The following is a 14,132-nucleotide window of genomic DNA, read 5'->3' as shown; positions in this document are numbered from 1 at the left end:
ACCCTTTGTCCTGGAAAGTACAACAAACTAGTGTGAAAACTGCTCAATCAAAGAAAATTTGGAAATCCTTGAAGCTAGGTAAGCAAAACTGGTAAATGGGTTTTATATTATTACCAAGACCTTTCTTTTAAAATGTAAATGTGCCAATGGAACTTCTAAAAGCTGTCCTTCTTCAGAGTAAACCTTTGTTGCTCTCAAAATGCAGGCGGCCTCAAAATGTAACTCACATACGTATGTAAGAGGCAATAAGTTTACTGAATGAGAGAGCATATTGTACTTACCACTGAGTATTGTGTTGGAGTAAAATCATTCCAGTTCAAAGCTTTCAACCACTGTTGGGTTCGAGCAGGATCTTTTGGAAAGTAAAAGACTGACACTTTTGGGCCTTTCACCAAATTGCTTTTACAATTTGGCAAACAACAAGTGCACGGCATATTGTAGAGGCAATAGAATTTAAGTTAAAAAACCAACAACAAATTATAGAACAATGAAGGAACAATAACAATAGTGATAACACAATAAAATGAACACAAACTACACTTTCACTAGAACAACAAACATATAAACAACAATATATAATAGCAAACACAAATTACTTTGGCAAGTAATCCCAAGTCTTGACTTTAAACCTTAAAAATTAATTTAATCATCGAAAAACTCAATTTCCACAATACAAACTGTCAACCACTATTTCGGCCATAATGGAATTTTTGGCATGCACCTTCTTGGCTTTCTTGTACAGAGGGCGGTGCATATCACCCATGTTGGTTTCTTAAGAATCAAAATGATGAATGTTCTTGACTTTCGTTTGACAAGAACCAATGACGTATAACAAATTTGATTAGGAAACCATGGCAATTTAGATTACCTCTAAAGCAGGTGTGGAAAAATAAGATCAATATCCACATTTTCTTCGAAACCCTGTATTTTTTTTAATAATTGCGATATCAGAGGGAATGAAAAAGGGAAATGTTCAGAAGATAACGGGCTACAATTTGATGTTATAAACTGTTTTCAATTCTCAGTGGTTCTCTCCACAGGGTGTCTCAAAGAGCACAGAAAATTACTTTCTTTTCGTCGCTGTATATGACATAAAGACAAACCATTTAAAAATCCTAATAAGACAGATGTATTCATGAAGGATCAAGCTACAATTCATAAAAAAGATGATCAAAATCGAGCGAAGGATTGAAGAGGAAATTGATGTTGAACTAAGTCTAAATTTTGACAGTTTCTCTAATTTTGTCAGTGTGTGTTGAACAGCAATGTCAAAAATTCTGGAAAAGTACCTTGACGCACAAATGTAATTTTCTTGTTTTGAGTGATTTTAGCATCAAGTGAGTACGGCATAAAATGGGTTAGTTAGTTACTCTTCATTAAGGCTCTGAATATTCGATTAGTCATAAACTCGAATAAATCGGTTAGTAATAATTCAAATAGTCGAATATTCATATACAGGGTGTCGCTGAAAGGTGCGGAAAAATTGCTACTACAAATTTTTGAGGCTTAAATGACGATATAACGGAGCTCAATCCAAAAGTCGACAATTTCGGAGATACAGAGTGTCAAAAGTTCAATTTAATTTTAGTTTTCCGACATATTTTTTTAATAATTGATGTATTATCACAAAATTTGGCTAAGAGGGGTTTTGTGGTGTGAAAAATTCAAATCTGCCCTCATTTCCCTTGTAAAATGTAGAGGGCGCCACCTTGTACACATTTAAAACTAGTGATGGGTAAATTACCGGTAAAGTAAATATAAACGTAAATTTGACCGGTAAATCACTAATACCGTGTTTCTGGCAGATCTCCCTCTTTTCAGGATATTGGATCTAATATTTAGTGAGGATTTCAAAAATGTGCTTAAAATTGTCATTTTCTCACTCCAAGTGGGTTTTACAGGCAATTTTTCCCCTAACTGTCTTTTCAAACCGTCTTTCTGACAGTTTATCTTTTGACACTATTTTTCTCCCTGACTTTACCTGATTTTGTGTCAATTTCTTTCTCCAAGGGGGTTTTACAAGTAGTTTTATCCTTGGCTGTTTTTTCAAATTGTTTTTTTTGGCAATTCAAATGCTGACAGCGTTTTTTCTCCGACTGTACTCGATTTTGTAGTGTTTTTTACGCCATCCGATAGGGAATTTAGTGAGGATTTCAAAAATGTGCTTAAAATTGTCATTTTCTCTCACTCCAAGTGGGTTTTACAGGCAATTTTTCCCCTAACTGTCTTTTCAAACCGTCTTTCTGACAGTTTATATTTTGACACTATTTTTCTCCCTGACTTTATCTGATTTTGTGTCAATTTCTTTCTCCAAGGGGGTTTTACAAGTAGTTTTATCCTTGACTGTTTTTTCAAACTGTTTTTGGCAATTCAAATGTTGACAGCGTTTTTTCTCCGACTGTACTCGATTTTGTAGTGTTTTTTACGCCATCCGATAGGGAATTTAGTGAGGATTTCAAAAATGTGCTTAAAATAGTCATTTTCTCACTCCAAGTGGGTTTTACAGGCAATTTTTCCCCTAACTGTCTTTTCAAACCGTCTTTCTGACAGTTTATATTTTGACACTACTTTTCTCCCTGATTTTACCTGATTTTGTGTCAGTTTCTTTCTCCAAGGGGGTTTTACAAGCAATTTTATCCTTGACTGTTTTTTCAAACTGTGTTTTTGGCAATTCAAATGTTGACAGCGTTTTTTCTCTGACTGTACTCGATTTTGTAGTGTTTTTTACGCCATCCGATAGGAAATTTAGTGAGGATTCCAAAAATATGCTTAAAATCATGATTTGGTCACTCCAACTGGGTTTTATAGGCGATTTTGATCCTGACTGTCCTTTAAACCGTGTTCAAATTTCAGATCACAATTTTACTGATTTGTAAATTTGCTGCACCAAACCAGTTTTTCCTAATTAAGTCGAAAATTACGAAAAATTTGCAGGAGACCAAGATTCTAATCAACTCCTTAACTCAGCACCGGAAATTTTCAGGATAGTATTTGCTTAAAACAGGGTGTGCATGAAAAATATGGAGATTGACTGTTTTTGGTCACCTTGTACGCAATTTTTAAGATAAATTTTTTTACTTTACATCCTGAGAAAGAGGAGCTCAAAACGGTTCTTTTAAGTGGTTCAAACACCCTGAACTCCTAAAATTAACTGAGTTACTTACAAACTTCAAACTACAATTTCAACTGGTTGAATTCACATATTTAAATATTCGAATATCAAGCGTTTTCTGGAGACTTTAAACGATTTAAAGTGATGAAAACTAAAATAACTCTTTTGTGTTTAAATGCTAGTAAAAATGACTCACCGTTGCTGTATCCGTTGACTTTTTTGTCCGCTGAAGCCGGAATCGGTGCATCGCCCATCTCGTTCGCCTTAACCGCTTCCAGTTCACTTTCTTGATTCGATGGTTCATCAGGACACTCGACCACCTCATCTTTACCGGAGTTAATGAGTATCGTTGGTCCTCCACCGTATATATTATAAAAGAACTCCCACAAAGCTTGAGGCACCTCGGCGGCTTCGTCCACGTCCAAGTTGATCGGATCGATTTTCGTGTTGTTAATGGGGCCTGGTGGTTCTAAGGTTTTTTTCATGGTAAAGGCGTGCCATAACAAGTACCACGACATTGATAAATAATGGGTGCGGGGGTATTGTTCTGCTTGAGATCGCCGATTCATCTAGCAAAAAAAGTATTTTTTTTTTTCAAAGGTAATTTACTCCACGAAAAGTTTACGGAAAATGGTAAATTATCGGGGGCAATACCATAAGAGCTCAGATTTAGCCGGATAATTTTTGTGCTTATCTTAGAACACTTTCTTTTTGATGTAACTGCACGAGTCCTGTTGTAACTAAATCACGAGAGCGCAGCTCGAGTGATTTTGCCAAACAGGTCGAGTTTTGTACCATAAAGAAAGTATGAGAAGACAAGCGGAAAAATTATCCTGTTCAAAATCTGAGCTCGAATGGTATTTGATAAGACAATTCCATGAATATAATTAATAATACAATAAGGCTGCAACTTCCTTGTACTGGCAGAAATACATTTTTCTGGTTCTTTTGATTTTCTGCAGTAGAAGTCTATCCGAAGCGAGCCATAACAAAAACAATACGAACAAAAATCAAAATTGACAGTGCCAGCAAAAATCTCAAGGTGAGACATTGCAACAATAGAAGTGTAGTGAAAATCCGTGGAAACGATGAAATCAACAGCAAAATTTATCCGATTTTAGGTCGAGTTTTGTACCATAAAGAAAGTATGAGAAGACAAGCGGAAAAATTATCCTGCTCAAAATCTGAGCTCGAATGGTATTTGATACGACAATTCCATGAATATAATTCTGAAATATAAGGTAATACAACAATTTTATTAGAAACGAGTATTTAAACAAATAAAAACACTACACATTAAAAAGAACAATTATTAAAAACGCAGTTATTAAAAACACAATTCTTTCTTGCACTTTCACCTTGAAGGCTACTTTCTAGGATCGATGTAGATTTTTTTGTAACTGTAGCACTTGATTGTTGATGTAACTGAAATAGATTCTTCGATGATGGTTGTATAGGTGCATCAAAGTTTTCAGAATGCTCTCGGAGACTGGATACAAGGTTTAAATGATGATCAGTGTGAAGTTGTAAATAAGGTTTTATGGAACTTGCTGAGGAGTGCCCAGTAATTTTGATTAAATTTTGTTCACTAACACCGGCCTTTGCTAAATTTGACACCGCACTCGAGCGGTGAGAATGATTAGTTATCTTTCTTCTTTTAATGTCCAAACCAATTTTTTCGCCGGAGGTTTTTGTCCACTTGAGTATTTCTTTAACTCCTATCGGAACATTCTTGTACCAACCTTTTGACGTGTTACTTTGCCAGAACGGATTTGGAGTTAAGAAGAATCTGTCACTTAAAATATGATTTTCTCTGTGTGATAAAATTTTGTAAAATAATCTTACTGGACAAATAGAAGGATTTTCTTTGTTCTTTACTAACCATTTACTGTCGCAACATTGTTTTGAGCCACCTTGACAAGTTTTTGAAAACACTGAATTGTACTCGATGCGGCCAGTCAAGTCTCCATTATTAAACCTTTCCTCCTTGAAATAAAACACTTTACAATTAGCAGCTTCGCCTCCGCGCCATGCTAGCTCGTATGCGACAACATGGTAAAATATTTTTAATAGGCCTATTGGTGTGTCTTCATTCCATATTAACGCCATTTTGTCGATTTCACTCTTAGTTAATGCGACAGAACTTTCTTTACCTTTACTGTAGTCACTTTGCAGCTTCTTTCGTTTAGAATCACGTGCGTCGCGAGACTTTTTGAAACCAGGATCAGTAAAAGGATTAAAAGTAACACGGTACCTTTCTAGATATCTCATTTGCAGAAGTTTTGCTGTTGTATTCCATATGGTTTTTACTACGTACTCCTTATAATCATCGCCGTTTTTCTTTTCATATTAAATCCCCAATCCATGAGTATAAGTGCAATATCGTCTACTGATTGCTGTGTCTCCAGTTCGAACTGCCTTTCTTCACAAAACTGACTAAATTGTTTCCATATTGAAGACTGGGACTTCCTTGTATTGGCAGGAATCAATTTTTCAACTTCTTTTTGAATTTCTGCCTTAGAACTGTGTCCGAAGTGAGCCATAACCAAAACAAAACGAACAAACATCAAAACTGACAGTGCCAGCAAAAATCTCAAGGTGAGACATTGCAACAATAGAAGTGTAGTGAAAATCCGTGGAAACGATGAAATCAACAGCAAAATTTATCCGATTTTTTTATCCGCTAGCAAACTCTCTTCCTTCCTTATTAGCCGATAGCAAACCGTGTTTTGATGACGTATATATGGCATTTTTTGTACATGAGTGGAATTGTCGGGGGCAATACCACAAGAGCTCAGATTTAGCCGGATAATTTTTGTGCTTGTCTTAGAACACTTTCTTTTTGGTGTAACTGCACGAGACCTGTTGTAACTAAATCACGAGAGCGTAGCTCGAGTGATTTTGGCAAACAGGTCGAGTTTTGTACCATAAAGAAAGTATGAGAATACAAGCGGAAAAATTATCCTGCTCAAAATCTGAGCTCGAATGGTATTTGATACGACAATTCCATGAATATAATCAATAATATAATAAGACTGCGACTGCCTTGTACTGGCAGAAATACATTTTTCTGGGTCTTTTGATTTTCTGCAGTAGAACTCTATCCGAAGCGAGCCATAACCAAAACAATACGAACAAAAATCAAAATTGACAGTGCCAGCAAAAACCTCAAGGTGAGACATTGCAACAATAGAAGTGTAGTGAAAATCCGTGGAAACGATGAAATCAACAGCAAAATTTATCCGATTTTTTTATCCGCTAGCAAACTCTCTTCCTTCCTTATTAGCCGATAGCAAACCGTGTTTTGATGACGTATATATGGCATTTTTTGTACATGAGTGGAATTGTCGAGAATATTCTTTCACAACAGTTCGCAGAATTTTGAATATTTCTTTGTTAGATTCTCAGTAATTTACCGGGAAAGTGTTCTTAGTATACTATACCTAGGACACATAATATGACTTACAACTGATCTTCGAGGAGAAGATAAGAGGGAAGGAAGATGTCGTGGCTGCGTAACATAAAACAGTGGACTGGGTTACGAACATTGGAAAGCCTAATACATACGGCCAGAGACGGAACACAAATGAGTCATGTGGTCGCAATGAATATGCAGAAGAAGAAGAAGTTTTCTTACTCATCCTTTTATTTGTCAGTTATGAAGAAATGCTTGCAGTGTACCACAATTAAAACCGGAGTCCGGATTTCTTTCCGAAATATTGCTTTTTGTAAATAATAAAAGCAACCAACCTTTGACATCTAATGTGAATATTTTTTTGCATTTTTCTTCTTTTTGTGCTTATTTTAGTTTTTGTGTTTATTTACTGCTATTTTTGTATGGTTTAACTAATTTTTAACAAGTTTTTAAAAATAAACTAAACTAATAACTGCTTTACCAAAAAAACGCAGGACTTTTGACGTAATCTTATTGGTTCTGTAATGTCGCACAGTAGGCCATTGGGCCCTAAGTGGTAATAATGACTTTTGCTATATTGAAATATTGAAGGCTTCTCTAAACGACAAAAACATGCTGCAAAATGTATAATTATCAAATTACACATTTAAACTGACCAAAAAATTTCCAAATGCTCCTGAAGTAGTCTTAAAAAATGTAAAAACATTCCAAAACACTATAGTAGCTCTAAAATACCTTGCAAACGCTTTGAGAACACTCCAACCGCTAGACCTTAACGTTGTTGATATACAGGGTGTTCCACGACGAAAGACATCGATTGATATTGGAAAAAGTATAAATAGGAGGCAGGATACTGATGTGGGCATGCCCAATCTAACTAAAATATTTTCAAGATTATTGTACTTCCGTTTATACCGGAAGTCGATCACAACTTTCTTATTTTAAACATAACACCCTATGTATTATTACATATTTGGATTCCTCACAAAATTCTGACCAACTTTTGTGTACAATGCCGTATGTCTATCTCTAGCCGTTTTCGAAATATTTGATCTTTTTCCAAAAAAGTGACAGTTGCAACGCCCAACATATTTTTGTACTCTGTCAAAACCGTAATTCATTTTGCAATGAAACTTTGGATTATTGTAAATAAAGGATCGTTTTATTAAACTGAGGGTGCGTAATGACTCATTTGTATACAGGGTCGTCAAAAAAAATCATAAACTTGCCACTAAAAAAAATTTAAAATTTCAAGTTTTTTAAATAGAAAACCACATTTTTTATGACGGAATCATTTTGAGCATTAAAAATTACTATACGTTTCAATTTACTTGCCTATACCTAAATCCAACCCATTTCGTTTTATTTGAGAATAAACATTTTTTTATTATGCTGCACGGTTGGGATTATCTGGTATTCTAGTTGGTTATGCTTTTGACACACGGTGATATTGGAGACCTGCAGGGCATGTTAATAACACTAGTTTTGAGTGTTTTGACAACTGCAAATATGCCGTCGCTGTTACGTTATTCAAACCAAGATTACTTAAATCTGTTTATTATTTACGGAGAATGTGATAAAGTTGTGAGTAGAACATGTGAGGTATTTGCCGCTCGTTATCCAGAAAAACCAAAGCCATCACCAAAAGCTGTCAAGCAAATAATTGAAAATTTTGAGAATACCGGATCTGTGAAGAAGTGTACAAATGTAGAAATTGCAATTTTGGGCTATTTTGTTGCAAATCCAACTTCGTCAATAAGACAAGTTTCTGTAGAATCAGGCATATCCAAAAGTTCAATTCAAAGGATCCTGAAGAAACATAAATTTCACCCTTTTTCATTTAAATTAGGGCAACACTTAAAAGAGGTTGAATTTCCGAAGAGAGTGGTTTTTAGTGAGTTTTTGCTGACTAGTCACTATGGAGAAGAATTGTTTTTGAATAATATTATTTAGAGCGACGAGGCCAAATTCACTAAAAATGGAATGTTCAATAGACATAATTCAAACTACTGGTGTGACATAAATCCACACGTAATTAGAGAGAGAAATTTTCAAGAAATCTGGAGTTTTATGAATAGAAAATGTTTATTCTCAAATAAAACGAAATGGGTTGGATTTAGGTATAGGCAAGTAAATTGAAACGTATAGTAATTTTTAATGCTCAAAATGATTCCGTCATAAAAAATGTGGGTTTCTATTTAAAAAACTTGAAATTTTTCATTTTTTTTAGTGGCAAGTTTATGATTTTTTTTGACGACCCTGTATACAAATGAGTCATTACGCACCTTCAGTTTAATAAAACGATCCTTTATTTACAATAACCCAAAGTTTCATTGCAAAATGAAATACAGTTTTGACAGAGTACAAAAATATGTTGAGCGTTGCAACTGTTACTTTTTTGGAAAAACATCAAATATTTCAAAAACGGCTAGAGATAGGCATAGGGCATTGTACACAAAAGTTGGTCAGAATATTGTGAGGAATCCAAATATGTAATAATATATAGGATGTTCTATTTAAAATAAGAAAGTTGTGATCGACTTTCGGTATAAACGGAAGTGCAACCATCTTGAAAATATTTTAGTTAGATTGGGCATGCCCACATCAGTATTCTGCCAAATTTTCAAAACTCTCCTATTTATAATTTTTCCAATATCAATCAATGTCTTTCGTCGTGGGACACCCTGTATAGCCGCTCCGTACCCTTAACCGGACACCCTGTACATGTTATTATACAAAAACGTTTTCAAAATATCCTGTTTTTACTATTTTGTTTAATTAAACTTCACACCCTGTAAATCGGTAACGAAGCGTATGCGGACCTACGTTTATAGGAACTTTTCATAGGTTATATCCCGAACCGTTCAAGTTTTATCGGGTAAACTGTGCATAGGTGATTTTTTGCAAAATTTTACTTGGAAAATGATTGAGATGATTCGACCTGCGGTCTCAGGATTTTATCGTCGAATTATTTAGTCGAAACCATTTGCCTAAAAGAAAAATGTTGCAAAAAACCTACCAATGCACATTTTACGTGATAAAACGTGAACGCCGAGGGGTATATGTCAAGATTATTTCCTGAAAACTCACATTTTAGTTTATTAACAAGAAAACACCATAGTTAGAACACAAATACTAAACTAAACGTGATGAAATTAATGATAATATTGAACTCACCCTAGCAGACGACAGATTTTCGTTCAGCCATGTATATTTTTGTTTACATTTCAGATTGACAATCAGACGTCATAATATTTTAATTTATGTAATTTTTTAATGGAAACTACGTTTAGTGATTTATTAATTGTTAATATTGAAGAAAATAGCTTAAATTTTATATGTGTCTAAATCCCGTTTCGTTTAATATCAAATGTTCTTCAAAAAAACGTATTCGAAAAAGGTAGGAAGTGTTTATTCAGTGTAAAATTTTAGCATCTAGGGATTTATTCAGTATATAACGGCTCTCATTGGTCGAACTAGAAAGGTTCATTGAATTTTATTGGCTGCTAGTACAATGAGGGAAATAATCTCATAAAATTACCCCCTTCAATAATGCCGTGTCTTTTTTAAACACCCTGTATAAGTATTTATTATTAATTCATGTACTGTGACAATACTATTTCAACTGATCAACTTACAATTATCACGGACGCTAAGAGTTTTGATAGATCTTTCTAATGTTACACTTGGAATGTCGCTGCAACTCTCTGCAGGAGCAAAAATTTCATTCCTAATCGACCACGTGTTCCAAAATTCTTTTAGACAACAATCAGCTTCCAAGAGTTGCCGTAACATAATTTTCCTGAATCGAGACAGTTTTCAACCACAACAAATACCCGACCGGACTTTTGCTTGCTTTTTTTTACATGTTCAAACTAACTCCATCTAGGAATCGTGTGAAAACTTTCAAATCTAGATAATCGCGGAGAAATCGACGCAATGTGCGAAATCAACGGTTTGCACGGGTTAGCCAGACAGCATTAATTCTTTTAAATTCCCCCAAAATTCCTTGACTCGACATAATATTCGTGAAAATTGACTATAAAATTTGTATTTTTTTAAATTAAAATCAATACAAAGGGACAGCATTTTTCGTGTTGTAATTTTCAAATTTTTCTTCTACCAATAGAAAATAAGTGACGTCAGACACCGATTAAATTGATTAATAAAAATTATGTTTGTTTCAATGTTAGTTTATGAGAAAAACGTAAAAGGTGTGACTTTCAAGATTTGTAATATTTAAATTGTTATTATACGGAATTGAAATTACCTCAGCAAATGTTTCCAGCTCGTAAAGGATTCTCTTTTGCAATGCGGAACAAGCAGGACAAATAATCGGTTCTCTGATGGGCGGACAGCCACCAAACCTTCTGTGCAGGTATTCGTAAACTTCCAAGGGTATTTCGATGTACAATTGTTCCAGGTGGAGTTCTTTTTCCGGATCCAGCGCTCCGTGATGGCATAGAAAGTCCGCATTGTCGATCGGTCCAGGTTCAACGCAGTAGTAAAATCTTTATACCACAATTATGTTGAGCACTAAAAAATTTAATCGACAACATACTTACTTATTTATCCATTGCTTAGATATGTAAACACCTTTAAAATCTTCAATTTCTCGATCAATTTCTTCGTTCATCTTAGTCACTTTCATTCTAGTGGTTTCTGCACTACTTTGAACCTTTCTGTAAATAACATACAATCGTAAGAATAAACTTGTTTTTAGATTGTTCTTTTCGTTTAAGGTTAAACGTACACTCGTAATTTTATGGGTATTTTGATGAAATTACAGAAAATCTACTTACTGAAAAAGAAAAGTTATTTTCAAAACTGACCAACAATCAGTTCAGTTCATAGATTAAAGATTCCTCAGATTACATTTATACCAATTTACAACTTTATTTAACTTTCTGACAACCTCTAAATTTTCTACTTTACAATGCTTCGAAATTTTTTCAATTTGGGAAAAAATCACTGTCAAAATAATCAATTTTTCCTGAAATTTTTAGGTCATTTTCACATCAAATGTATGCTTGTGTTGGACCTATAGACTTAGTTTTCAGACCGGTAAGGACTGTAAATAGGAAAACCTTAAGATGCACACATTTGTGTATTTACGACTGTATAAACACAAATTAATAATAATATAAACACATTTTGTAGAGTGCAATATTTATGGAATGTAGAAAAATTACTAAGTATTTAAAAAAAATCGTTTTTACAAAACTAAAATTTTACCAAAAAAACTACAGTTGAAAATCAATCTTAGTTATTTGAACAGTACAAAATGAAGAAAAATGTTAATTATAGGTAGATGAATGTGTATACAGGGTGTTACAAATTCGATGTATTAGCATTGTTAAATATCTCAGAAACTATAGTCGGTAGAGGTTTAGTTAAATGAAGGTAAAGTTGCGCATTTCATTGCTAAACAATTTGTTGAAAGAAAAATTGACAAATTTGTGTTAAATCCGGAGATATCCGACAAAAACCTAAAAAGTCAATGGGACTTTCTGGAGGCACTTTTTTAAGCTATTCAAGAAAATAGTTTTAGTTTTCAGCTTCGACGTTTTGTGTTTTAAATACCATCATTACTTCAAATTATACCTAGTCTATTACTTAAATATTTCAATTTTTTTTTAAGGATGCCTTTAAAGGTGAAACAACATAATTTGTGGTGCATGAAATTTGCTACAACTTTCTTTATTAACACTTTGTGATAGTTCCTCAAATAAATAAAATAACAGAGGTACGCTCACTTGAAACATCAAACTCGTCTCAAGAAATATTGATTTATCCAAAAAAGACGACATTAGTGCTCAAGCACGAATTAAGTTATGGCACCAGCTTTTAATATTATCAATATTATCTGTTACATGATTTTTAAAGCAACCCCATGATAAATAAGACCATACAGGGTGGCTAGAGAAAAGAACGTGTGCAAAAAAAAAGTATTAAATTACAGTCACTTTACTAATAAATATTTTAAACTTTTTTCTTACATAGTAACTTGTTGTCCAGGGTATTACGTCGGGACGTTTTTGGGCTTTTCTTAATTAACGTCATGTGTCCGAAGAAATATCGATTTTCCGGAAAATTGATATAACACTGTTCAATCTTGAATTAAGCCATATTAGCAGGTTTGTATCCGTCATTCAAATGCCGTTGTATGTTCAACATTATCTGTTACATAATCTGAGTACTTTTCAGGACAAGCCCCATATTTGGTAAGACCTTACAGAGTGTCCAGCGAGAGTGAGTGCAACTTGAAATTGTTTGCACAGGTTGTTCTTCCACTTCTTCCATAATTCGAGATTGAGCACTGCTATGTCACATTTTTTGGATAAATCGATATTTCATGAGTCACAGAATGTTAATTAGGGAATGGCCAAAAACGTCCCGAGATATTGACCTAAGCAACACTTCCTTATGTTGAAACAAACCCAAAAAAAAATGATTGATTGAGACAATTGATGGATATAGTCAGTTTTATAGTCCATTTTTGAATTGTTAATAAGTACAATTTCAAGTTTTCAAGTAAGTTTTCATATTAAAACAGGTATTCGATCTAATTTTTACATTTTTAAGTCAGTTTTAAAGTTTCTTAGTCAGTTTTCACGTTTTCAAATCAGGTGACAATTTTCTACGTCAATTTTCAATCATCACATTTAATTCAAACATTTTTAAGTAAATTTTTGCATTTTCAAGTCATATTTTATGTTTTCCAATCAATTTGTACTTGTCCAAGTCAGTTTTCCAAGTTTTTCAGTTAAATGACACGTTTCTAAGTCTATTTTCAAGTTTTCTATTCAATTTACAAGTTTCACAGTCCATTTCTGATTTTTCAAGTAAACTTTCAAATATTCTATCCAATTTTTACATTTTTAAGTCAGTTTTCACGTCTTTAAATCATTTTGCAAGTTTTTTTGTCAATTTTTAAACTTCACATTAAATTTACACATTTTGTAAGTAAATTTGTACATTTCCAAGTCATATCCAATTCCGTTGTAAAGTTTTTAGTTAAATGACACGTTTCTAACTAAATTTTCAAGTTTTCTATTCAATTTACAAGTTTTACAATCCATTTCTGAATTTTTAAGAAAATGTTCAAATTTCCCAGTCAATTTTTGCGTTAACAAGAAAATTTTCAACTATACTATTCAATTTTTATATTTTCAAATCAGTTTTCAAGTTTCTTAGTCAGTTTTCACGTTTTAAAATCATTTTTCAAGTTCCTACGTCAATTTTCAAACTGCACATTCAATTTACACATTTAAAAGTAAATTCTTACATTTCCAAGTCATATTTTATGTTTTTTAGTCAATTTTTATGTGTCCATGTCAGCTTTCAAGTTTCTCAGTTAAATGTCACGTTTCTAAATTAATTTTCAAGTTTTCTATTCAATTTACAAGTTTTACAATTCATTTCTGAATTTTTAAGGAAATTTTCAAGTATTCTATCATTTTTACATTTTCAAGTAAGTTTTAAAGTTTCTTAGTCAGTTTTCAAGTTTCTACGCCAATTTTCCAACTTCACGTTCAATTCACACATATTTACATTTCCAAGTCATATTTTATGTTTTCCAGTCAATTTGTATGTGTCCAAGTC

At 33.4% G+C, this 14,132-nt stretch overlaps 2 protein-coding genes across 4 annotated transcripts in view; both read right to left on the bottom strand.

Annotated features, from left to right (window-relative positions):
• Positions 1–14,132, bottom strand: part of LOC145725573 (uncharacterized) — a 214,783-nt gene that overhangs the window by 54,001 nt on the left and 146,650 nt on the right. The gene's annotated exons all lie outside the window — the stretch shown is intronic.
• Positions 1–14,132, bottom strand: part of Usp20-33 (Ubiquitin specific protease 20/33) — an 88,602-nt gene that overhangs the window by 36,839 nt on the left and 37,631 nt on the right. For all 3 annotated transcript variants that reach the window (XM_081972907.1, XM_081972910.1, XM_081972908.1), the window contains exons 15-17: positions 11,093–11,209; positions 10,798–11,038; positions 3,309–3,681 (exon numbers count right to left, since the gene is read on the bottom strand). In XM_081972907.1, the coding sequence (XP_081829033.1) occupies positions 3,309–3,681; positions 10,798–11,038; positions 11,093–11,209 (731 nt within the window). The remainder of the gene's footprint in view (positions 1–3,308; positions 3,682–10,797; positions 11,039–11,092; positions 11,210–14,132) is intronic.

This window comes from Ips typographus, linkage group LG2 (assembly GCF_016097725.1).
Source record: "Ips typographus isolate SLU linkage group LG2, UJ_Ityp_2.0, whole genome shotgun sequence".
NCBI lineage: Eukaryota > Metazoa > Arthropoda > Insecta > Coleoptera > Curculionidae > Ips > Ips typographus.
Note: the sequence above shows the minus strand (reverse complement) of the source record. Positions and strands in the feature narration are given on the sequence as shown.